The following is a 26,965-nucleotide window of genomic DNA, read 5'->3' as shown; positions in this document are numbered from 1 at the left end:
GTGAGCCAGGCTTTATATGGACGGACACTAAAACTTAGGTTTATTTCCAGAAGCAAAGACACTTAGTGCTCAGTGGACAGTGGGACCTGGGATCAAACTTTCTGAATGAAACACAAGCTGCTCAACCACTGAGCAACAGTCACCCCATGATACCGTTCTCCTCACCTTGTCCAGCACCACGTCACTGATAGGTGGGAGTCCCTCAGGCTTCTGTATGCAGGCAGGCATGAACTGAAAGCCCAACAGGAAGTCCCTGTTATATTGCCGCTTTCCTCCAGGGTCGGTCAGGTCTGGAAAACAGAGCAGCGATAAAGAGGGTCAGACAAGAGGTAGAAGAAAAAGACCAAATTCACAAACTTAGAGAAGAAATAATTGAATGTCAGCTTAAAGATTAAACTATGATCATATTTTAACATAATAATTGGCCTTTGGTGGCTTTTAACATCTGTTGATCTCACCTTCTATGTCCTGTGGGGCCCCTGTGGAGTTCTCCTTGTCTCCAGGTGTGGCCCCGCTGTCGCTGCTCTCCGTCTCTGAAGTGTGGCCCGCTCCGTTCCTCATGGGCTCGATCTCGGCCTCGCCGTTCTCCTCGGGCGCTGCAGGTTTTCCATCGGCCTCGGGACTGCAGGCGGGAGCTGGGACTGGGCTGGGTGCGAAGACCGATGGCGGCAGAGGCACCGGGCTGCTGCTCAGAGGGGCTGGCTGCAGGCTCTGATCTCCTGCAGGTTGGTCTACTGGCCTGGGCTCCTCCTGTGTGGGGATCAGATTTAGTCACCAGGTGTTTTTTAACCGCAGAAGTATTTGTAGCAGTTGTATTTTTGATATTTCAATGTGCTGTTAAATTATCAGTAAGCCAGATAATTACAGCTCGGCAGCTGCTGTTGTGTTGTTAAAAATACTATTGCAGCGTGTCACATTTAAAAACCAGATTCATCAACGTCAGTTCACCTAATAACACGTCCACAATGATCAGTCACAGAGCTGTGAGGAGGTAATTGGCAGACAAGGTGAAATGAATTAGACACAAAGAAAAGATACAAATGCCGGAGTGATAAATGAGCGACGAATGAATAAAGACAGAGTGATGAAAATGGCTCTCGCTGTGGATTAGCGGAGATTAAATGACAGGAGGGCAGAACGGGTCAGGTACGAACAAGAGAGTAAAAGGGAAAAGTAAAATAACAGTTCAACAGGTTTGATAGAGCGGGCGGTGTGGTTAGCGGCACAAAGTGGAAAGCCTGTGCTTCCCTGATGTTTTTCTGTCGTTAATATGAAAACAAACCATTCAGAAAGAAGCATGCCTACTTCCTTTGATCAAAACAAATAACAGCATCTACATCTTTGTTGTCTAACATTACTGGGATTTTATGACAACAGTCTTAATCACTAAGTTTGATAAATAAGTTTAAACAGATACTAGAATTCCTACAAGTCAAAAATAAAGTAGGAATTGAGCACATGGGATCACAGCATCTGCAGATAAACAATATCAACAGGTTCACAGAGCCTGGCAAAGTTAGCAGAGCCAGCAGCATCAGCTCTCTTTCGACATCAACATCCACAGGTTTGTGTTTGTTAAGCGTTGCTCCTGTTGCGTTAACCATTCACACTGCATTCTTTCAATTCATCTCCATTTTCTGAATCAAAATATGTCGAACCCCCTGACTCTACTGAACGCCTCAGATCATCTGTGCTACGTCCTCAGTCAGTGGCAGGTTGCTGCGCTACAGATCGGACACAAAAATATCAATTCCTGGGTGTTTTTTTCCCAATTACGGCTGGGTATTGCCAAGAACCTCACCATTCGGTTTGATTCAATTTCGAGACTCGATTCAATACCAATTTGATTTGATATCGATTTGATATCAATTTAAATGCTTTGATTTTTCAATGTTTTATGCCCCATGTGAACATATGTGGTATGTCACATCAGGTCTTGGATGGGGATGCATCTATCCAACATTTCTGGTCCTGATACTGATACCGATACCAAGGGATGGGTACCTTTCACTTTTGAAACTATAAGGTACCGATGCCCAGTAACTGGCAATCAGTTTTGGTACTCAACAGTACCAATTTTTGGAACTTTTTGAGGTTTATTTTTTAATAATAAAATCTCTTTTTTTTCAATTTAACATATTTATTCTTACAACCTTGTAATGTTGTGTTCATGTCCAGCATGGAAAACCAGCTACTCTTCCACTTTCTCACAGTCACAAGGATGCATTTAGGTACCTAAACATGGTACCTTTTAATTTTACATCAAAAGGTACCTGGTACTTTTGAATGAATTTGGTCGGTACCTATAAAAGTGCCTAATTCAGTACCCATCCCTACAGATACCTGGGCTTTGGGTTTTGACCAATACCAATCATGATCTGATACCAGGGTTAAAGATGACCTGCATGTTCTACTGTGGGATAAGACTGTTAGTGTTTTGAGTGAAAGACGAAAATGAGTACATATGGAATTACTTAAGTCAATAATCATTTAAACTATAAGCATTAAAACGTTTAACAACAGCTTAGTTAAAAAATGCTCCAGAATTTACAGTTATGGCTAGTTGATTGTAAAATTTATACCTTGTAGACCAGGGATCTCAAACTCGTGCCATTGAGGGCCAAGAGGCTGCAGGTTTTCTTTCTAACCAAAAACTTCACTCTGCTTGAAGGTGAGCTAATCAGTGAAGTCAACTGGTGGAGTTTTTGGTTGGAAAGAGAACCTGCAGCCTCTTGGCCCTCCATGGCACGAGTTTGAGATCCCTGTTGTAGACTAAATCATAGTTTAGCTTGACTGTCATGTTTGGACTGGTACCCGATACCAGAATCAGATTGGTGCATCAGTTTTGGAGCAATAAAACGACCCAAACGTCTGACTTCAAAGCATTTAAGCTGGCTTTACACTGCTGCTGCTTTGGCTGCCATTTTGTTGTTGTTTGGTCGTGCGGCCCTTGTCCATACAGAACGCTAATAGCACGCACAGTGGCCCCTGCTTACCAGGAGGTGAATCGATTCAGAGGATTTGCTGAATCGATATTGAAATGGGTTAGGAAATGTTGAGATGCATCGATTAATAAATATTTTTACCCACTCTAAATCTGAATATTTTTTTTTTTTCCCATGCTAACTCATGATGATGGTGATGACTTTTAACTGGGAAGTGGACTGAATGCACACATTTGTACTGCAAACCATCATCAGTACAGTGTGGCAGTCTTTAGAGCTTTAGGCTCCAGTGATGAACTTTGGTGACCCATATGTAGAGAGCTGTCCTTTTTCTCTTTAATGACTTTTCATATGTAGTTATTTCTAGAAAACCTGTTCACTTCTGAAGTTAACTGCATCATTCCATGTTAACTGTTGTGAAAAATGTAAACAAAGGCTGCTCACTGTGAGTCATCCTGTGGTCAAAGACGTCAAAAACCGAGGTTAAGTATTGATTATCTTGATGAGTCTTATTCACTTACTTTGATCCCATACTTGCATCAGTATCAGTTTCACTGTTTTTATAACCATCTAAAACTTCGCACAGGAGTTTCCAGGTGGAGAGCTGAATTGAAGCTTATTGGAGTCACAGTTCATAAAGGCTGCGTTAACTTAGATTACATTGCCATTTTATAGTTTTTGCATAAGTTTACATTTGGGAAATAAGATCGTACTTTAGGATGTCAAATTAAAGTGTTCTTTGGTAGATCAGGCAGGCGTTAAAAGAATTATAAGAGTATTGGAGTTTGACTCTGGAGGGAACAACTGTTAGTAGATATAGAGATTGGTGTTTTCTTCAGTCATAAAAAGGTTGAGACTTTCAGAAGCGAAATGGAGATTTACTTTTTCAAAACTTAAGTAACAGAAAATGATGAAATATACATTTTATATTGCTCATTTAAAGTTATATTGGAACATTTGATAGAAATAGCTCCTTAATTTAATACGTGTGTTTATCCCTCTCAGTTCCCTCAGTCATTGCATCCTGAATGACGCCGTTAAAAGGCCGTACCTTTTCCGATCAGTGGTGTGACAACTCCTCAGCAACAGACAGAGAAAGTAAAGCGGAGGAAATGAGAGCTAGTTTTACATACACTGGGCTGGGTGAGCAATGAGGATGATAAATGATGCTCGGCCGTGGTGCTCGGACGATAACAACACCCCAAAGTCATTTATGTCCGCTTCCCCCAACCGCACATGTGGAAACATTTTCCAGTTGAACTATTGCCCACATCGCTCCTCTCCCCCCTCCTCTCTGTGTCTGTCTCTGCTCTGCTTACTTTCGTCCTTTCTCTGCACTTTAAAGTCTTACTCCAAATGTATACACCAAGCTTTGCAGGTATGAGGTGACACATTCTCACAAAGATCTCTGAAAATCTTAAAATAAAAGCTAATAAAATCAAACTTTTAGACTGTTTAGAGAAAGTTCTGACTCCTCTTACCTCATCCTCCTTCTGGGATGCGTCTCCAGCAGAGATCCCTTCATTTGGTTTCCTCCAGGTCTTTGGTATAGCAGAAGCAGTCTGATTAACTGCAGAGAAACGCAGGGACAGAAAGCCCGTCACAGTCGGTTAGCAGACAAAACAACAACAAGCTAATCTAAGAGAAAAAAAAAACTGTTTGAACTCTTTTGTTCCAGTAAGACAACATTAATAGTCTACAGGCAAATAAGTATTGTTTTGAAAGCTTTGTGCGGTAACAAGAAAATTATGAAAGATGCTTTGAAGTCGCTTCACTCGACTCCACTGGGATGTTGACACGGTGATTGTGTGTTAAACTTTTCTCATTACTTTCTGGCAAAAAAACCTAACATTTAATGTTTTAACATCTAAAAAAGGTGAAAATAAAATGATTTCTAATTATTTTTAAAGCACAAGAACCAAAAACGATCAGCTCTTAAAGCTTTAACCATCCTGTTTAAAAGTTTCTTTGTCTGGCGGTGACGGCAGCTGACACCAAAGAAAAAGGATGAAAGTGGAGTGAATTAGAAATGCAAAACTGAGATTTAGATAAAGATTTTTCCAATTTTCAAAGACTTAAATTAATCCTTGAGCGTTAGTTACAAATACTTTTTGACGGCAGAAGGAGACAGACGTTAGGAAAGAAGTTACGCCCTGTGATGAGTCGTACTGTTTCAGGGAATTAACAACACATCTTTACAATATTCACAAAGTGTGATGCTTAAATTTGTTTCTTGATTTTGACGTCTTAAGGTGCACAAAAAAAAGTACTGTAAGAAGTGATGGCACTGACTGTGTCTCTTTATAACACTCACAGCAGGTATGGAACGGTTCACAAAATCCACAATTCGGTTCTTGTCACCGGTTTGTGGTCACGGTTTTCGGTTCTGCGTACATTGTTGTTGTTTTAAACACCTTTATTTTTACCATATACCCTAATAATCCACTATTAACAGATTATTTTTAATCAGTTATCTCACGTATAGTCATGACAAACCTGAAAGAATGAGGCTGTTTCCCATTTCAAACATCATTAAAGCTGAGTGAAACATTGCTAGTTTTAACATGTCAACTCCTCAGTAAGGAAAGTCACTATTGGCTGTCCCAGAAGTCACTTAAAGCCACTAAATGACGCTGCTGTCTAATCTGCATAATAATCCATTTGCATGTAATTGTCATGGACTCTGTAAGAGAGAGGAATTACGTGGGAGAGACAGAAAGCAGGTAAAACACAACATCATAAATATGTTTAGAACTAAAAATTAACTTTCTTCTGTCCATTCTTGTTTTTTATGTCTAAATATCAACCCTCCTCCTTTATCTGGGCTGGGGACTGGCAGAAGTGACCATAATGAGACCATAATGTGTGATTTCATCTGCTGCTAGTGAGGACTGTCTCTGTGTTTTGGATAGGGGAGGGACGATGGCACACGCTGGCTGTTCAGGAGATCAAAACACGCTTTAACGTCAGATTCTCCAAACTCCACAAAAGTTGCAAGAATTGTCCTCTTTAAAAAAACTAAACCAGAGGGGTCTGAAAAGTCATTAATTGCAGCGACAAAGTTTTAAGTTGGCAACAGTCCCGGTTTTATCCTCCACTTTCTTACCACCGTCATCAGAGCTCACACTGAATCTAAAGTGCTAACCAACACACACGCTTTCTCACAACTGTTCCGCTGTATCCTTCGCCTTGCATTGCGTATGGGTATGATTGGAGCTACATACTCGCTTCAAACTGAGCTGTAAAACGAAGAAAAAATAAAAACACGAACCGGACAGATTAGGATTTTTTCATAAACCGTTCCATCCCTAATTGACAGCATGTTAAACTTGCTCTGTTTGGATGCTGCTGCTAATTTCAGGTCAGGTGGATTCAGCCAGTCACAACAGTGCAAACTTTTCACAATATAAATGACCATCAGATTATTCTTACACTGGACTCATCATTTGGATTTTCTCTCTTTTAGCAAATGAAAAATTGACTTCAAGATAATGAAAGTGTTAAAGAAAGTTCCTCATGCGTGGATGCATTTTAGGGAATCAGCTGTTAACTTTATGAGAGATGATTTATGAATGACACTTTGCTAACTGAAATTCATAAAACAGCCTCTCATTCAGGCCGGACTTCCAACAAAAACAGCTCCGTCTGAAGACTTATTGCTCCTTTGTTGCAGGTTAAAACACTTTGTAAAGGGGAACGAATGATCAGGGCTTCTATAAATGTTGATTTCACAGCTGTTGAAGTCTTTATAGACACAGTACCTGTCGTAGGACTCCTCCTGGTGAGTGCTTGTTGTTGGGGCTCTGTTTTACTGTCAGTAATGCCTCCCTGTGCCTCCATTCCCACTCTGGGGACGAGGTCTTTAGCGTCTAAGGGCTTACTCGGCTCGTCGGCCTCTGTCGTGGCCTGCACTAGAGGCGGAAGGCCGGGGGGGAGCATGACAGGCAGAGCAGGGGCGGGGCTGGAGGTCAGGGTGACTGGCACCACAGCCACAGGTGCCATTGGGGCAAGCCCAGCAGCGATCTGCACCTCTGGCCTCACGTTAGAGGGCAGCGTTTCAGAGGAGGACGCCTCTCTGTACGACGGAGCAGAGGATGTAGCTTGGAGTGAACCTGAAGACAGGAGAGAAGGCTCGTGAACTGGAGCGTCCAGCTCGATCCCAGAGTCCACAAGGCCATTCAGAGCCTTAGGAGCCGGAGCAGGCGAGGCAGCCAGAGTCCTTGGGGCGTCTGAGAGAGGCTTGTCTGTGTTGGGAGTCTGAGGTGACGCCAGGGAGGGTTTGAGCTCCCCGAGCGAGGGGGAGGGAGAGGAGGCTGAAGAAGTGGACTCCCTGACTGAGGCGCGTTCACTTTTATTGGCCACTGACAGAGGGAGGGTGGCGGGGGCGGTCATTGTGGCGGGGAAGGGAAGCTCGGGTTCGACACTTGATGCGGGCTCAGGTACAGGAGCGCTGGTCTCAAGTCTCTCCACGGGAGCTTCAGGCTGCGCGAGTACAGGAGAGGAAGACTTCGGGACCGCTGGCTCCAATTTTGGCGTTTCATCTAGAAGAGTTCAGAAAAAAAACGAGTTAATTCCTAAAAAGAACATGTTTGTTGAAATAAATCATTCACACACGCAAAAATACTCAAAAAGAAACAGTTACTAGCAGCTGATCATGAGAAAAAACACTGATACGTGAATCAAAAACAGGTTTGTGACTGTGACACCTCAATTCTTATAAATCTAGGCTGCTGCGTAAGTTGGAATGTGTTTATTTACATTTACAGGAAAGGAACCATTAAATATTCTTCCTCATACTTTTCTGAATTGACTTTTCTGACTGCTCTGTTTTCTATGGATCTTATTTTTAGATTCAAAGTCAAAAAATGTCCTCTCAAAAGTTTTAAACTGTTCCCAAACTTTTGCTTAGTAATGGTGAAACGCTGCAGCTCCTCAGTGGAAAAGCACAGAGCCCTGCTGACCTCACTCTCTGTGATTTGAGAGGGAAATGAAAGTGAAAGTGCTCACATGAGCAGCTTGTTTCAGTGGAAAGAAAACCAAACATGAGATGAGTTGCTGGGAAATGATTGAGCAACAAATTTCTGAGTGGTTACTTCTCCAAAATGAGAGGGGCGGTGATGCAAACCAGTATTTAGTTTTCGAGGTTTTGAGGAAGCTATTTTCTAAAATGATGGAGTTGTGGATGCAGGTGCAGACCTGGCCCTGGTTTGGTGTCTGAGGCTCCAGTTGTCAGTGGCTGCTGCTGCGGCGGCGGCTGTGGCTGTTGGGGCGGCTGGGGCTGGGGTTGGGGTGGCTGCGGTAGCTGGGGGGGCTCCAGCGTGTAGCCCCCAGAGTGGGCCTGCTGTGGCTGAGAGGGCTGAGAGGGCTGAGAGGACTGAGAGGGCTGCGTCTGCTGCTGCTGCTGCGGCGGCTGCTGCTGCTGCTGCTCTGGAGTCTGGCTGCTGCTCAGCTGCTGCGATTTGAGGTAGAAAATGTGAGGATAATGAGGGTGCGGCCATAAAAACTAGCAACACAGAAAACCAGAGAGACGGGCACAGAAATGTAGGCAAGCACGCACACAAACAAATAAACAAATAAACAAGCCCAAGTGCAGCAGTAAGCAGAAAGGGAGGAGTCCATGAGGTGGGTTTAGATTTAGAGGAATCAGCAATGTGGACGGGACAGAGGATGAAGATAAATTGAGGGAGGGATGGCAGGAAGAGGGGAAGGACTCAGAGCGAGAAACAGACAGAAATCAAATCGAAGAGGGAATAAAAACACAGAAGAAAAGAGGAAAGACACTGTTAACATCCACAGACGTGTTAAGGGAGGAAGACGGCACACTGTCCTTCTTCAGAATCCAGGAAGAGCATTTTTTAACATTTTTTTAGAGAGGGGAGGGGCTTATTTTTGGCCATAAAATCAAGTGGTCCAATAGGAGTGGACAGGATTCACACAGCTAAACGTGTGTGTGTCTGGTCATTTCAGAAACTTTAAGATGATTTAAATACAGTGTTTAAAGAAAGTTCTGTCTTGAGTCAGAAAGGAGGAGCCAAATTTTCTGTTTCAGTGTTTCCCTACAGGATGAACAGTGCACCTGAAGAAAGGCTGGTTTTAAACATAAATATTCAAACCAAAACGGATCGGGAATAAGAAGAAAAACAAAAAATAAGAAGTAAGAAAAAAAAGAGCAAAACTTGGAATTTTAGAAACTTTTAGCTAGGGGTGTACCGGTGCATGTATCTGTGCCGAACCGCTCCATCAGGCCGTTTGGTTCGGTATAGTGCTGTTTTCGAGCAGGGAAGGCGTTTTAATATTCATGAGGAAAGTGGCCTGTGATTCATGCTTTGCGATCATGTGCATATCATGTGGACGTGACGTCTCACGGTGAGCCAATCAGAACATGAATAACAAAGAGCTTCCGTAGCCACAGGAGGTTGAACTGTGACCCTAAAACCAAGGTACGTACCGAACCGTGATTTTTGTGTACAGTTACACCCCTACTTTTAGCCAATCTATGAACTTTGGACTAAAATTTATGATTTAAAAAAATAAAAAAATGTGCTTAAAATGTGCAATTAAAGATGCTGTGAGGAGGATCTGTTTTAATTGCATTCCCTCGCCACCTTGTGGCCTGGAGTCTCCGCACACTGTCGTAAATTACTTTTTTGTGTTTTTTTTTTTAATTAGAGGGAGATTGGATCAAAACAAATACATACAATTCGCTGAGGTAAGGTGTTTATCAGTACAGTGACGTAGCGCAAATGTGACATTAAGCAAAGGTAGCAGACAGCTAAATGTAGTGCTATCGTCGGCCCGGTGCCATCTTTATTTAGTGTGGCCGGCAGCCAGGTGCTCTAAGACATGTCCGTAACATATAACATCAGTAAATCCTGGTTAGCTATGTCCTGCCAGGATCTACCAAGCAGAGCTAACGTAACCTCACTCTTGATTTTATTGATGGACTCTCAAGTTTGAACAGACCACTGCAGAATAACTGCTGACTGTGGGTTGGAATCAACATTAGCACAAACAGTTTAGCCCTTTTGTAATAGAGTGATACAGCCCAAGCTAAAGGCTAATTACCCATTAGCTCGGACTCTATCACTCTCCTGTTTATCTTTCTTCTGCTCTTCTGTTCTTTTTTTTCTGACAGTTAGGCCCCAGTGTCCACCATCGCTACAAAATTAATCACAAAAATCATTTTCAGCAGAGAAAAACACAGATCTCTTTAGCCAGCGTGGTGTTGTCATAGAGACCTCAATCCGGTGCTGGTTGACCCAAACTGGAAGCTAAGAAGTAGAAATTTAAAATAACCTGTAACCAGCAGTATTGGCGCTGATAATCTCATTTCTAAAGTGTGGATAACGATCAGGCATATATAGAAGGGAGACTTTTTCCAAGATTACTTTCATACTCCTCAAAGCCCCTTTAAACTGTTTGAATTCTTATTCTTGAAAAAAAAGGCTGAAAAAAACTTGAAATGACATAAAAGTGTGAGTTTCTCTGTGCAGGTCATATGACTGTTGGTGATCACAGCAGCTGCATGGATTACTGTGAGAGCTCCAAGAGTTATAAACAACATCTAAGAAACCTGTGGTGTAGACATGGGGTCACAACCTCATCTTGTTTACATCTAGACAATGCACTCACACAAAGAGTTGCTTCAATGAGATTTTTTTTTTCAGATTCTGTAGAAGGATCAGGTGATACAGAGAGAGCAAACACTGTGGTTTACTGTTAAAGAGGGAGGGTGGATAGAAACAGTGACAGGAAGGAAGCATGTGTAACAAAAACAGAAGCTGTTAATAAGATTAAAAGTGACACATTATGAAATTTTCAACTGCTAATACTTTGTAATGACTACTGAGAGTGATTTCTGAGGTTGAATGTTTGTTTTAGTCCCGAGTGATAAACCTCGGGCATGTTCCAGGTTGAAAGCTATCATGAATTTCTTATAAACGGCGAGCTGGCTGAATAAGTTACCAAAGACAGACACACAGACAGGCTGCACCCTGAAGTGAGGATTACAGCTCACAGCGTTCCTGAGCAACATGAGCCGCCGCTCCTCTCTTCAGGCTGCTCTTAACGCTACAGCGGCTCATCTGTAACTACTGCAGGTGAGTGTGTCAGGGAGAGGAGGAGAGACGTACCTGTGGAGGTGTAGGGGTAGAGGAAGGGTGAGCAACAGGAGGCGTTGAATTCCGGCTCCCTGTACCTCCCGCCATGATCTCCTCTGTGATGTCCCGGCCACCCTGATTGGGGTCACGGATACGGATCTGGGCGGACAATGGCACAAAAAAACAGACCTCACTAAAGCGGCCGTGTCTCAGAGCAGCAATGATACGGTAGATACAGATTTAACAGCAATGTAAAAACCACCATCATGGAGAACTGTAGGCCTCTGTTGCTATTGGCAACACTGTGTAGTAAACATTGCACCTGATGTCATATCAAACCACTTTTCCCACCGCCCTCTTCGTCTAACAGGGAAGAGTTCACACTCAGAGGGACGTGTGTGAACAAGCATCTCCGGAAAACTTCCGGGAAGAGCGCCAGAAAATGTCTAGAAAGTTCCACGGATGCATGAGTTATTTTTGTTTTGTTGACTAAATGCATAGGAGGTAAGAAGTTGCACATTTTAAGATAACCACAGAGAGGAAAGAGGGAAATGCTTTTAATGTGTGAGGTAACAACAAAGACACTAAGTAAAATCATAATATAACTTTTTGAACTAAAAAAATCTTAACCTCTTGAGATTGAGCTTTTAATTATTTTGTGATTTTTTTGCTATTACTTGAGATTTTTGTAATTTCTTTTATTTCATTTTTTTGACATTTTTGCAAAAAGAAAAAAAATTCCTTTATTTTTAAATTTAAGCAAATGTTTGAATTCTTTTTATATAAATCCCTCATTTTTTGCAGTTTTAATGTTACATTTTTTTGAAAATTAAACCAAATTAAGAAATTGCATTATCAAGGTTTTATGACATTTCAGCGCATTTTTTGAAATATCAAAAATTTTGGACATTTTTTACATTTTATTTTTGACAACTTTGCAAATTAAGAAAAAGAATTCTATTTTTTTTTTTATCTAGCATTTTTTTTTTCCATCTAAATCACCCTTTTTTTGCAATTTTTAAAAAGTTTTACTTTTTTGGGGGGGGGAAATTAAGCAAAACTTTGAAATTGCATTGTTAAGGTTTGTTTGCAAATTTATAGCACATTTAGCATTTTTTAAGATATAAATTTTTGCGCATATTTTAGTTTTATTTTTTTTCATTTTGCTATTTTTTTTCCCTAAAGTCGCAAATTTTTAAAAAAGACAAAACTAAGAATTCACATGGACAATTTTATAAACACAAAAGCCTCTCGTTTAGATAATTATGCACCAGATTATACACATTTTGTCTTAATGTGCAGATAAAGTAGATTTTGTGGCTCCTGAATGACATTCATTCAGGCGAGCTAAGGAAAAATGGCTCTTTTGAAAGGAAAGGTTGAAGACCCCTGGTCTACACCTTCAAGGATTTCTGCAAAAAGTCTTAACAGAAGAATTAAGGACAATTTTTAAGACTAAAAATGTTTCGACCCAGACGTGTCGATAGCTTAAAATTTGTTCCAAATCAGCTTTGATAAAAAAAAACAAAAACTTAAAACTTCAGGATCAGAATGCAGATTAAGGTCATATTTTCATAAACAATCCTCTGTTTTGTTTTGTTTTTCCTAATCAATGAGCTGGTCTTTGAAGCAGATAAAATAAAACAGCAGAATCAACAAAAACCTGAGGGAATGAATGATTAATTTTTTACTTTCAATTTAAAATCTGAATATTTTCACATTTCCAGAACAGAAAAAAGCTTATGGACAGAATTTTGCTCAAGCAACTTCTCATTTCATGTGTACGCCGAATAAAAGTCTCAAATTCCCATCCGAAAACCCTTAAACGCATTAATAAAAGGTCAAATATTCTCTGTTTATATTACTGAAGCCAGCAACTGCAAAAACAAACAGGGTAAAGTCCGACAGCTGATGAAGATTTTACAGTTTGATATCATCAAAAGTTTCAGCGCGGCTACTTAATGAACTTTGAGGAGGGAGTGTTTGGACAGCTGCTGTTCCAAAGGTCAACACCGAACTCTGCAAAGATCAGCTTTCAAGACACTTTTCCAGAGTCCTAGAAACCATGAAAACTTGTTTATTTCAGAGAAGATAAAAAGTCTAAGCTAGTATTTCATGATGTCATTATTTGATGATGAAAGTGAAGGTTTCATAGTTTGAGGAAAAAGCAAAAATGCTCGATGTTGGAGCATTTTGTGTCACACACACAGAGAAGAAAGAAAAGGAGAAACTCCTAAGATACTCACTGTTTTCTTCTCCCGCTTGGTTGGTGGAGGTTGCTGTGGTGTAGGCACTATGATGGGGGGTGAAGGGGGGTACACAGTCTGTCCTGGGTAGTAGGTGGGGCCAGCTGTGGGAACGGGTGCAGGGACTGAGGGTGAGACAGGTGGGTGGTACCTGAGGGGATCTGTGTGAGATACCAGACAGAAAGAAAACAGAGCTAAGTGAAAAACGGTCAAACAAAGCTGCTACATGAAAACGAAGCAAGTGATGGGAACAGTTCTTGTTATATTTTGGATTAATGACTCACGATATGGGGCAGGGTACTCCCCTGGCCCAGGACCAGGATAGAAGGTGCCAGACCCTGGAGGCTGTACTGAATACTGCTGAGGAGGTCCCACGTAGGGCGTGCTGTGTCGATACTGTGAGGAAAGAGGGCAAAGACGGAGAGATTAACACGGTTTTATCAACAATGCAACAACAGATAGGGTATAAACACTGTATAATGTGTTTTTGAAAGTCCCATCTTTTATTTTAAAAGAATTTAAATCATCCTCGATAAGATGTTATCCAACTCTGTCTAGACCAAAGATTAAATCAGTTCAAGGAATCAGAAAAATCTGACCAGCACCAGCTGTATCCAGAGAGGAGCACAAAAACCAGCATAATTACAATTTAGAGAAACAAATTGGAAATTCTTTTTTTTGTGCTTCAATTCAAACAAGCAAAAAGGCTAATGACTAAAACCTGCAAGAGAAACAGTTTGCAGTTGCCTTTTTATTACCATTTTATGATGCTATTTATGAGAAGCGGTAGCAGAAAGGTTTTCCTGTTTCATTTAAATCTGTGAGAGCTGAAAGGTTTATTCAGTCATTAACCGTAATTATTGGACTGAGCACAGAAAATGACTCACAAATGAAAAGGTTTAAAAATCTGACATGCTTTTTTTTCTGAGAGTAAATTTCAGCACTTGACCTAACTCAGGTTTCATCTTTTGTTTTTATACTTTTATTCATATTTGTTTTGTGTGTCTATAGCGAAAGCTTTGGTGTGTGTTTTTTCTGTGTGTATGACAATCAACATCTTGGATCTTGAAAATACTACAAAAAAAAACTACAGAGGCTGGTAGGTGTCAGCTGATTTGCAAAAGCAACAACATGGGTGCAAACAAAATCATGAATGCATAAGCTAAAACACGACGGAAGTTAAGAGGAGAATTATCCTAACCAACACAAAAGTAAGTTAATGACTGTTTCCTTTTTTGCCTTCAGCCATGATAAATATAGCTTTAATGCTAACATTATTGATTCATTAAGCTACATATAAGATGGTAGATTTTTCAGTCAAAAATGATAAAAAAGTACCATAAAAAATATTACAAGGTAAGACCCCTACAAAGCTTTATTATTGCAGGTAGATTAAAAAGATGATCATTTACTTACTTTTGCAACTTTTCTTTGTCCAGTGGGATAACTAACCTTTTTTACTTCCACTGTACTGTGACTGTGCTTGTGTTGTAGCTTTTGCAATTGTAATGTCACCTTTTGCATTTATGTCATTGCTCTAGCATTTGTGTTGTAGCTTTTGCATTCATGTTGTAGCTCTTGTATTCATGTTGTAGCTTTTGCATTCATATTTGTGTTTTTGCTCTTGCATTAATGTTGTAGCTTTTGCATTCATATTTGTGTTTTTGCTCTTGCATTAATGTTGTAGCTTTTGCATTCATATTTGTGAAGTTAAATTTCAGTTTTTGCTCTTGCATTTGTGTTGTAGCTTTTGCAATTGTTGTAGCTTATACATTCATATTTTAAGTTTTTGCATTCATATTGTAGCTTTTGCATTTGTTTTGTCGCTTTTTGCATTTATGTTTTTGTTCTTGCATTTGTATCGTAGCTCTGCATTCATGTTGTAGCTTTTGCACTGGTGTTGTAGCTTTTGCATTTGTGTTGTAGCTTTTGCATTTGTATTGTAGCTTTTGCATTAATGATGTAGTTTTGCATTTGTATTGTAGCTTTTGCAGTTATGTTGTAGCTTTTGCATTTGTGTTTTTGCTTTTATGTTTTTGTTCTTGCATTTGTATCGTAGCTCTTGCATTTGTGTTTTACTTTTGCATTCATGTTGTAGCTTTTGCAAATCCCCTGAGATCCACCGGCCACCATATAAAACAGAGCAAATTAATCCTGAACGAAGAAACAGGCATAAAGTCTTTTTGCACATGCTTCAAATGACAAAAAATTTAACATTTTTTATTTTTTAATGAGTTTAGCTGCAATGGAATTGCAATAACAACTCTAAAAATCTCATGGGGGATCTGATCAATAATTTCTGATGTGTTACAGGAAGTTGGAAACCCCTAATGTCTTACCAGTTTTCATAAAAAAAGCTTTAGCATATTTGCCACTTAAGCTGAAATGTTTATTTGAAGACTTATTTTATATCAATTTGAATTTGGTTCACTTTTTTTTAACAAAATGGTGTGAAAATGGTTTGGTATATGTGTTGATAGTGACATACATTTAATCAATGTGTGGACATAACTTGAACAACAACTCAGTTCAGTGTTTCGGTGTCACCTGTGGGATGTAGTACGGTGCAGCCTGTGGGGAGGGGAAAGGCATGGGCGCCATGGTCATCATGATTGGTTGGTTAGTGGGGTACACGGCCGCTGTGGGGGTCTGAGAGCCGGGTCGTATGGAGGGCGTGTTGGTGGGGATGTTGGGCCTCGCGGTCTGCATCTGAGTCCTCTGGAAAAACTGGAGGCAACAAATGAGAAAAAACAGAGCGTCTCATTTCAGCATGATGCAACGTGTTACCAAAAACACAAACAAGGGCAGCTTCTCAGACGTCTTCACCGTTTGGCCTACACGTTTCAGTCAGAGAGACAGGCCTGGTTGGGAAGAAATCTGCCATCACTGTTGAAGGCCGTTGCATTAAAGTGACTTGGAGGGATGAAAGGCAGAATGATTTTACAGGCTGACATACACACTCTTATATTTCTGTCAAACGCCTCTATAATCAACACATAATCCCCTCCATTTAATAAACGCCTGTAAAGTTTTATGTTATAATTGGCAAACAACAACAAAAACCAGATGGATGACATGAACAAAAACAGAGGGCACCACTCTCACTTTGGACACATTTCTTCCTACAATCATCTAATCAACCTACCTGACGCTAAAAGCAGGATTAAGAATTTCACACGGAGATGAAAGAAAAGCAGAGCGCACAGCAGTGATCGGTGCATTACTGAGTGACATCTGTCTCCACTCTTCCTCACATTCACAATGCAGCATGTGTTCGTCATTAACACCTTCACAAGGTTCCCATTATGAAGGCTTCAGGAAGACATGAAAACAAACAGCTGGAGGGATGTAATCATTTTAAATTAGGTTCGAAAGGCTCAGTACCTGAAGGCCTGACAACTTCTAGTCCAGAGCTCTTTGTGCTGTCTTGACATGAATAGAAGGAAACATCACGCTAACGATCAGGTTACCGTCACAAAACTTTTACACAAGTGAATCCTTTTTTTTTTTTTTTTTAATGAGGTTCCAGGAAAATCTGTTTAACCTGTTTTTTTTCATATTGTGGTTTTAACCCTCTGATTATGCTTTATTTTAACTCTCAGAGCTAACACTACAAAGGCTAATGTTAATGCTACCCTGCAAAAAACTGAAATCTTATCAAGTGTTTTTGTTTTATTTTCAGTAGTAAATGCCTTTTTATAATTAATATGAGCCACATTCACCTGACCGGTCCAGAAAAAAAGTATTATTTCAAGTTATTTAAAGACAAAAATGAGGTCTGAAATAGAGCTGTAACGATTCCTCGAATGATTCGAGGTACTCGATTACAAAAAATACTTGAGTAATTTTCTCCGCCTCGAGGAATCGTTTAATGTTTAAAAAGATCAAAGAGTGGTATTTCAAATAGAGCTGAGGCCATATTAAGAGAGTTTTCAGACCCCTCAAGCTACCTCTTATACAAAATAGCAACTAGCAACAAATCTAGCTTCTTTTCTGGAGTTTGGAGACTAATGGGTCATTCTAGGAAACAGTGCCATTTGGGTCCGCAACATTTGATGAGATGTACAAGGCACAAAAAATGTGTCAAAGTGTGTTTACAAGTTTTGGAGCTACCAAAGCAAGTGCTCTTATTGACATGCTGTATCAGAAAATTCTATTTCTTAAAGAGAAAAATTTTCAATTGAAAAAAAACTGCTCTTTAACTAAACAAAAATGTATTTTATCCGATTACTTGGTTGATCAATGGGATTTTCAGTAGAATACTCAAATACTAAAATATTCGATAGCTGCAGCCCTAGTCTGAAATGGTTGTTAGAAGTTAAAAAATCTACCAATGAAACAAGAGAAAAGTTACTTGTATCAGTTACTTGTTAAATGTGGCTCATATCAAGTGTAGTAAGACAACTTTTACTTCAAATAAGACAAAAACACTTGATGAGATTTCATTTTTTTTGCAGTAAAAATGACCCAGATTTTTGTTATCTCCTCAAAACAAGTTTAATTTGCAAAAGCAGTCCTTTCGACATCAGTACCTCAACAAAAATGACAAAAAAAGTAATTTTTAGGGTTTAATTTTAGCTACTTAAAGTTTTGTTTTAACTGATTTTGAATAGCTCTGAGCTAATGTGTGTTTGTTTTCACTGTTTTGTTCAAAGTTTGTGTGAATTAGCACAACTAGTTTCTGGAATTATACACTATAGCCCTCTTCAATGTTCTGTTTTTTTAATAAAAGGGGCAAAACTGCAGAATTGTGATGATTTTACTCATATTCCATCCTAAAATATGTCAATCCATACTGCAGCATGTAAACTAAATGTCAGAGCAACATTTTTTTAACCATTTCTTATAAAATGAGGCTCAAAAGCCTGATTTCTCTCAGTTTTCGGGTCCTTATTGTGTAAAGAAAACATAAAGAAAAGTGTTTGGTCTGGTGTTTTCTCTTCCTATCTTTTTATATCTGTTCTATGTAAGATAACTTTTCATTGTCATTCATTTCTACATGAATGGTTACATCATTTTTACTATAGTTGGAAAAGCTACAAAAGAAATAGGAGCCTCTGTTATGAGCACACAGTCTCAACTGACTGCAGACTTTCAAACCTGTAACCTCAAAGAGGAACAGTCAGAGTGAAAATGTCTGTTTTTTTTTTTTTTTCTAATTTCCTATCTTAAAGCTCTTTATCTGCATTATTTTGGCCAGTCTGCCTCCAGACTCCACAGCTGTAAAAATATAAACTCCTGGGACAGCGAAATGTCTTCAATACATTTTTTTATGTGCCTGAGCTGTGAGACGAACCTTAAGGTCGTGTCGAGTATGAGCATAGACTTTTTCCTCAAGCATCAGAAAAGAAACTTAAAATATCCTCCTGGTGGCTGCAGGGATTTCTGCACAGCATATGTCACCGGGGGTTAGGTTTTGTATTAGACAGAGGCCTGCAGAAAGACCACTACCAACAGCTGTGACCGACTTTCGAACAACCTGGAGGACTCACGCTGGGAATACCCCACCACAGCCTCAGCGTGCTCCGGTGAAGGAGAGCAGGATAAACAATGCTGTAAAAGTGTCTAAAAATACCCAGAGGGGAAATCACCTTTAACATAATAAATCTGGTTCAATGGCTTTATTGTAAACAGCCGTGTGGAAATCTGGGAAACAACCAGGAAACTGTTTCATTACCAGCTAAAGTCCCCGTAAAAATGCCGGCAAAGCAAGAAACACGAGCCGACAGACAAAACACGTCTACTTAAGAGTGCTTAGACATCGAAACAAAACAGATAGCGAGTTCTGAAACCCCACTTACATCCATCTGAAATCTTAAAGAGACATTACACAATTCTAGTAGTAACAGAAAATTTCCTATCACATCACTGAAAGAGGAAATAAAAACATTTATCTGAGGAGAGAAATACTGTCTCTTTTATTCCACATGCAGCTAATCATTACATCATGCAGGCTTGGTGAAAGATGATGAATGAATGAAAAACTATGAGATTAAGAACTAAAAAGTCCAGTAATGATCCAAAACTAAGGGATAAAATGATGATAAGCGAGCTCTACGCAGAGCAAAATGAAGATGTGAGAGGAAAAGTGCAGGATGATACATTTCAGGAGGGACGGGATCATTTAAGGACGACCCCCATCATGCCATGCAGGTCTGCAGAAAGGTTAATGTTACCTGGATGGGCCTGAATCCTCCCTTGAGTTTGAAAGCAGGAAAGAGAGAAAAGCTGATGGGAGACTGTAGTGGTGATACTGAAGCTTCAGTACAATCACAGGAAAACATTCAGCGAGACACATCGAGGTAAGGAAATGACCAGATATCACATCTAAATGGTTTCATGGGCTCTGATTGGTCAAAATTACTCATACAATGAAAAGGCATAGATCATTTGGGGAGTTTGCAGCAGTGTAGCTTAAAAACAGTAGTCAAAATTTGAGCTAATTATGGTCCATAACGATATCAAGGATATCACAATACCAAGTTCCTTAAAAGTATGAAGCTCATTTAGTGTAAGACAAGACCTCCATGCAGTATCTATATTTGATTGAAACTAGTGCAAAGACCACAAGGCTAACCTTAGCTGAGCTACCACACTCCTGTGATGGTTAAAGGTCCCATATTATGCAAAATTCACTCTATTAAGTCTTTTAGTGAAATTTGTGGGTCTTTGGCTTACCTCCCAGCCTACAAAATGTGATATTTAATGATAACACCTGTACTTAGTAGTGCTTGTGAATGTAAAATCCTGACCTAAAACAAGGTGTTTGGATTTTGGGGATTTGCCGACGTCAATGATTCCCTTTTTTGACCAATCAGGAGCAAGGCTGACCTGATTGGTCCACCGGAGCAGATACCCCCAAACCTCATCCCCGCCCACTTCTCTCCCCGCTGCAGGAGAGAGGAGTGTGGCTGTTTTTGGCTGTAAACAGCCACATAGTTCCATGCACAAGCTTCCCATCTCGGAAGAAGACAAGACCAAGTGGCTAGAGCTCATTTATCAAGGAAATGTGCCAGCTACACTCAGTAAAACTGTGCATGTGTGTGCTAGTCACTTCACGGCCGACTGCTTTTCCAACTTTGGACAGTACAACAGAGGGCTAGCCAATAGACTGGTCCTGAATCCAGGCGCATTACCAACCATCCACCAACAAACCTGGGACCCTGGAAATGTGAGTATTTTAAATGCTGTGTGCTGTGGAGCAGATGTAAGAGCTTTTCCTCAGTGTCCCCCTGTCTCTGTGTTAGCTTCAGGATGCTAACTTTAGCTGCAGTTAGCCTGTTGTTTTAGCCTGTAATGTTACGGTAAACAAGCTTCGCTGTTTTCTAAACATTGTGGACTCTGAGCTCGTGGCGCCACTCTCAGTGACATGGAAGAGCGGGGCAGTATCAGCGGTGGCTCATTTACATATGAAGGTCACGCCCACTAAATCAGACCGTTCTGTACAGAGGGACTATGAGAGCCTGGAAACAATGCTGCTGTGCTTGATTTATTGGCTTTTTGGACCAAAACATGTTACTAACATTTCATGAAGACATCAATGATCCATATTAAACTGCAGAAAAGGAGCAGAATATGGGACCTTTAAGACAAGTGATTATACGCTACTTTGAACACACACAATCTGATAACAACTTTATCTTCATTTCTAGATTCGTAAAAAAAAGACAAATCTCGGAGGTCACCTGTCATCTGTGCTTGTTTACACCAGGGTAGTAGAGTATTATAGCAACATTAAAGGGCAGCTGCACTGGATCGGTATCGGTGGGAAAGGGGCTGATCCATGGTGCCAATCCAGGCAACCAGGTCTATGCCTTTTTTTTCTGGCATCCTTGGCTCTTGCATACTTGAAATGCTCCCTCGCATTTCTTTGTTTTTTGCTGCATTACCAGTCTACAGGGTATAAAAGTTTACAGTTGAATAGTAATTTCTGTACATTCTGAAGCTTTGTTTTGCTGGTTAATATGTAAATATTTTACAGTTTAAATAAATATTAACTTCAGTAATTCCATATACTAGTTTTTTTGCCTTATACCCCAAACATTACCAGTCTTATCCCACAGTAGAGCATGCAGGTTATTAAACAACACTGGTATTGGATCGGTATGGGTCGATACCCAAAGCCCAGGTATCGGTATTGGATTCAGAAAAGTTGGGGCATACAATGATAAAGTTATCAACATTTGTCTTTCAGGGAGAGAACATTTAGTTGTTTTAGTTGTTGTGCTGACTGAATGGGAGATCTTGAGCATCAAAGCCGGCTTCAAGTCGTACATTTGCATAACTTTTCAACATAAGAGTCTGCCTGGTTCAAATCCAATCATTCACCAAACTTCTTCAGCAGACAAAGGAAGAGATGTGCACAAAGTCAAGAGGGGTTTACTCTTAACCACGTCAGGTATCTATGACACCACACACCACGCCCTGAAAGGATTTGGTCGTACAAAGCCGTTTCTTTCAGTGGTACCAGCTGCTTCAGACAGTATGTACGGAGTAAGTAATATCAGGACACTTCTTATCACACAGTTACATCAGCACTCGACTGACTGGTACTACTTGCACAAGTACCAAAGATACCCATGAGCACATAAGTCTCTTGTACAAACACACACTGTACTTCCAGAGGTATTTACTTTCTCAAATTATGCAACAGCCTGTGTGCCAGGCTTCCTCTTGCTTTGCCAGGTTGGCATTTTCCAGCCCCAGCGGGACTTGGCTGTCAATTCGACAATGACTTAGCAACAGACACGATGTTGAGGGTCACAGAGACCCTTTTATCTGCCGGGGCTGAGAGGTGTCACTTCACTGTTCTGGCAGAGTGGTGGTCCTGAGACACACAGCTTTTATTAGAGACACTGTGTGCTCACTGAGCCGATGTGTGCTGCTGGTTTTGCTTTTAGTGTACGGTGAAGAAGTGAGGTAGTGACACACGGGGAACTCTGGCTGATGGGGGCGTACTGGATGTTGTTCCTGACATGAAACACCACATATTTTCTGAATTTTACTTTTCCCTTACATGTTACTGAAGTGTTTTGCTCAGATTTGAACACCAGAGAAAATCAATTCTACCAAAACTTGAAAAACCTCCTGCTTCGCTAATGGGATGATAAGACGAAAACTCTGTGGAGGTGGGCTTCTCTTTTTAGGAGATGCAAAGAAAATACAACTTAATGATGGGCAACAATGATGAAGAACGTTTATTTAATTCATCCTATCTTTGATATACTTTTCCAATTCTGTTAAATAGTTGAAAATCTGAAGCAAACTAACTCTGCCTGTTCGCGTATGACTCAACTTTATCCTTATGTGACACTACTCATGGCAAAACCAGTGTGAGACTCGGATTAATCGAGCTATTTACTCGATGAACATCACTCTGAAGAATGGAACAACTGTTATTTGTTGAACAGTAACTCTGATTTCCACATGTTTTAACCTTCAGGATCAAAAACACACAAAACAGCCTGTTACACCGATCGAGAGCGGAAAACAACAAAATAAAGCTGATCCTTGTTTTAGACAGACTTATGTTTTAACCAAATGAATTAATGTTCTATCTCTTCGCAGCCTTTGCTGTGCATCAAGTGTGTTTCAGGAGGACAATGGCTGTTTTCTTTATCTGCATAAAAGGCCTCTGTTCTGCTTCATCTGCTTCCCAACTCCACTTCCGTGGTGGCACAAGAGATCCCAGCGCCAGTTGTGACAGCCAGATCAGGCACTTGTGTGTGTGTGTGTGTTTGTGCACACACTAATGTCTGCAACCACACTTTCACACAGTGCTATTAATAGCTTATTAAAAATTTGTTGACACAGAAGTCTCTAGAAGGTGAGGATGTTCGACAACAAGTCACACGAGGTGAATCTTGGAGAACATTTTCGGGTTTTGAAAGAGGACACCTCCACGAGTCATCACAGCGTCAATTGGGTAACAGAGGACTCACAGGAAGTCACGTGATTGGCTGAATTTCCAGACTGCAGTGTCCACGAGGTAATACACAAACAGCATCATAAATCCAGCGCTGCCAGACATGAAGACATTAAGATGCCCTTCATAGTCTGGTGTCAACTGCTCTACAGGAACCAGACTGTAATTAAGACAAGTGAGGGGAGTGATCTTTACACACACTGAAGCCAGTGACACACTCATTCCCAAGCTTCTGTGTGTGACCACTTTCCCCCATCACTGTGTCTGAGTCATTTATTACTAAAAATCTACGAGTACTTCTCAACTACCTGGAATATAAGCACACCAGTTTAGACGATGCAATCTGTTTTGGGAGACGTAAAAGTGAGGAAAAGTTTAAACTGTCCTCCTGTCAGACAGTTTCACTTTCATTCAGGAAAGCTGACAACATGTTGGTGCAGTGCAGCTGTGCAGCTTTAACTACCATCTGTTTTTTACCATCACATACAGGAAAAAGCTAACTTTTAAAAAGGAAGTTTAGTATGGCGACGCTTGATGTGAAGCTGTCGTCCTGGATAGTGAGTTGCCCAAGTTTGATTTAAACCAGTGGCCTTAAGTGTAGGGATGGGTACCTTTCACATTTGAAACAATGCGTAACCGATGCCTGATACCTGGCAGTCGGTATTGGTACTCAAAGGTAACAATTTTTTTTTTCTTGTGTTAATGTGGTAAAAAATATCATTTTTTCAAATAATAAAGAGTATTTTTTTCAATGTAACATATTTATTCTTCAATATATAACCTTATAATGCTGTGTTCATGTCCAGCATGGCAAATTGCCAACTCTCCCACTCCTTCACAGTCACAAGGCTGCAATTAGGTACCTGAACATGGTACCTTTTGATTTTTCGTGAATCTGTACTAAGGCTGAACGATTTTGGAAAATAATCTAATTGCGATTTTTTTAGACCAATATTGGGATTGCGATTTAGCATAAGATTTTTTTGGGGGGGACGTTTATCTTCTGCACTGTTCATTTAACACAAGTTTTAAGTCATTTTATAGTATGACTAACCAACAAAAGATACTGTTAGCATTTAAACAAGTTTTTTTTGCATTTCTTAATTGAAAAAGAAATAGGGACACTGTGAAATTTTACTGACTTTCAGATGTCAGTAAGAGTAACAAACCATATAGAAAAAAGTGACCAAGGGGTACGGCTCTACGATCTACTGGATGGATCTTTTGTAGCCCACAGGGTTTTTTTGTGCCAAAAAAACCCAGCATTTTGAATAAGTACAAGTTACTATACTCCCTCCAGGTCCGTGTACACAAAACTTTTTTTTTTTTTTTTTTCTAATTCCAGCCTTTGCAATTTGAAAATTGCGTTCTATTGCGATGTCGGTTTGAAATCGATTCATTGTTCGGCCCTAATCGGTACCCAATACTTTTGACAGAATTTGGTCGGTACCTATAAAAGTTTCTAATTCAGTACCCATCTCTACTTAAGTGATACTTCTTTGACATCCATAAACCTCTTTATTTATAATCGGCTCTGCTTACGTCACTGTACGAACTGAATCTCATTATTTGTAAGTTTAAAACGCTGACAGACTGCCCCACCGCTCTACTATTGTTATATCTTTCCCTAAGTCACCGCTGTTTTATTTTACAAACATCACCTTTTAACCTAAGCTTGCACATTTCTTACATTTTAGCTGAAATAAGTTAAGTTAATGTTGTATTTCGTTTCTCATTTCACAACCAGTAGGGATTTTAATTCAAACCTTGGTGTATATGTCTCTTAGAATCCTACTTATTTGTGGTGCTTATTTATATATTTTAATTTTCTACTGGCTCTGACAATTGCTGCCGCAATCCAATAATTTCCCAGTTTGGGATCAATAAAGTCATTCTATTCTTTTCTATTGTGTTGTTTTGTATTCTCATCTCTTCCGACAAAGGTAAAAAAAAGGTAAAAACCCACTTTTTTAAGAAAGCACACACCAAATCTTAGGGTAGATACGTTTTCAAAATGTCATTATGGATATCTTAAGATCAACTTATATTTGTAATGTCTATTTTCGTAAACAAAAACCGACAGGCTGCATTTTCTTAGGTTAAATGTAATGAAGTTCAAGGTTTTCTCATCAAATAGCGTATTAAATCTAACCATAAATATCTAACTTAATTAAAGCCATGAGGACATCCTGAACAAAAAGATGGCTCCTTGTTCTTCTCAGAGCTCAAACCCAGAACACCCACAAACCTCATTTTATCTCACTCTAATAAAGACGGTTAAATACCAATTAAATTCTTAAAAATAACTAAGATCAAGCTCACCACAGAAAAGAACAAGAACACACTCATCAGAAACAGCTCTGTGCACTCAGCTGGGTATCTCAAATAAAAAACAGCACGCACAGAAAACTCTCTGGATAATTAAAAACTCTTTAACTGTTTCGGAGGAACAAGAAGGCTTTCAAACCCGAGACTTTTCTAAGGGGCAGCAGACGCCCCGCTAACAGCTCATCTGTCAGCAGGTACCAACACACTGCTTTGATGATGATGACGCGAGAGAGAAAGGGAGCAGGAGGGACGTTCAGCGGGGGTAAATTACCTGATGGTGGGTTGGTCGAGGGCCCGTAGCAAACTGGTGGGGGAGGGAGGAAGAGGTCCAGCAAGGAGATTTGAAGCAGTGATGGCAAAGCAGGGGAGAAGAAAGAGCAGAAGAGAAACACAGAGATACGATGAGCGATGAAGGCAGGTGCTTGAAAAATCACTGAACAAAACCACAGAGCAACAAAGCTTTCAAAGACACACGGCACACGATGCAGATACTTGACTATAAGATGTGTTTACTAAGATCTAGATACAAACAGTATGATGGACAGACTGAGGTATATATAAAGAGACATTACAGCGCTCTACGGTGAAATCCAGGACATGAAAACATATATGAAGAGAAGCATTCAGAGCTGCAATTAAAAACCATTCGAAGCATCTCGAGTGGCAAACCCTGCCACTGCAGCCACACAGTGTAAAACATGACTGCAGAGTGTGAGAGTGTGTGTATGTGTGTATATGTGTGTGTGTTTGTTCATTGACCTAGGTCTGGAGAGGGCGTCTCTACAAAGGGGGGCTGGGCAGAAGCCAGGCCAGATTAATAAGTAATGCTCACGAGCTGAGTGTGTGGAGAGACGGCTGCTTAAGTAAACATCAGAACGGGAGATTTTTGAAAGACTTGTCACAGTGAAAGGAGCCTCTCTGTGGCTTTTTGAGGAGGCCGGTCAAATGGATCAGGAGTTTATTAATGGAATTACTAAGATGTGTGTTACTGGAAATTTAATTTGGCGCCTTTGTTACCAACCTCATTATAGAAAGTGTTTTATTAAATTTATCAAATTAAAGGAAGAGTTGCAGATTTTCCAGTTGTTGCTGCTTACTTTTTAAAATTAAACTCCAGACTTTTTAGAGGCTATTTGGTTGCAGTAATCTACAAATGCCCTATAAAACAGATCTAAAGTAACATTAGTAAATAAACCACAGTCTGCTGCTCCAGCTTTTTCTGACTCTCACGCCGTGCAGATGTGTAGCTCTTTCTAGTATTGTTTAGGGATGGGCAATCATTTTTGAATATAATCGAACAGTTATTGACATTAAAAATCGAATAGTTTATGTGAGAATTGCTTTGTCCTGTTTGTGGCAGATCGCTGTTTTATGCAGGATGCCAGAGCTGTTTTGCGTCAATTTCACAAAAAAACAGGTGGA

The 26,965-nt window shown here is 40.1% G+C and overlaps 1 protein-coding gene across 15 annotated transcripts in view; it reads right to left on the bottom strand.

The window, feature by feature from the left end:
• eif4g3a (eukaryotic translation initiation factor 4 gamma, 3a) overlaps positions 1-26,965 on the bottom strand; it is a 95,080-nt gene that overhangs the window by 31,912 nt on the left and 36,203 nt on the right. For 5 of the 15 annotated variants that reach the window (XM_074665516.1, XM_074665534.1, XM_074665551.1 and 2 more), the window contains exons 5-15: positions 25,815-25,847; positions 19,467-19,487; positions 15,838-16,017; positions 13,575-13,686; positions 13,291-13,451; positions 11,078-11,212; positions 8,142-8,448; positions 6,707-7,486; positions 4,427-4,515; positions 459-750; positions 166-290 (exon numbers count right to left, since the gene is read on the bottom strand). In XM_074665516.1, the coding sequence (XP_074521617.1) occupies positions 166-290; positions 459-750; positions 4,427-4,515; positions 6,707-7,486; positions 8,142-8,448; positions 11,078-11,212; positions 13,291-13,451; positions 13,575-13,686; positions 15,838-16,017; positions 19,467-19,487; positions 25,815-25,847 (2,235 nt within the window). The remainder of the gene's footprint in view (positions 1-165; positions 291-458; positions 751-4,426; positions 4,516-6,706; positions 7,487-8,141; positions 8,449-11,077; positions 11,213-13,290; positions 13,452-13,574; positions 13,687-15,837; positions 16,018-19,466; positions 19,488-25,814; positions 25,848-26,965) is intronic. The other 10 variants (XM_074665556.1, XM_074665561.1, XM_074665525.1 and 7 more) reach the window with 7 other exon arrangements.

Source organism: Halichoeres trimaculatus, unplaced genomic scaffold, assembly GCF_033239565.1.
Source record: "Halichoeres trimaculatus isolate MK-OKI-2021-1 unplaced genomic scaffold, fHalTri1.1 fHalTri1_scaffold_1, whole genome shotgun sequence".
Classification (NCBI taxonomy): Eukaryota; Metazoa; Chordata; class Actinopteri; order Labriformes; family Labridae; genus Halichoeres; species Halichoeres trimaculatus.
Note: the sequence above shows the minus strand (reverse complement) of the source record. Positions and strands in the feature narration are given on the sequence as shown.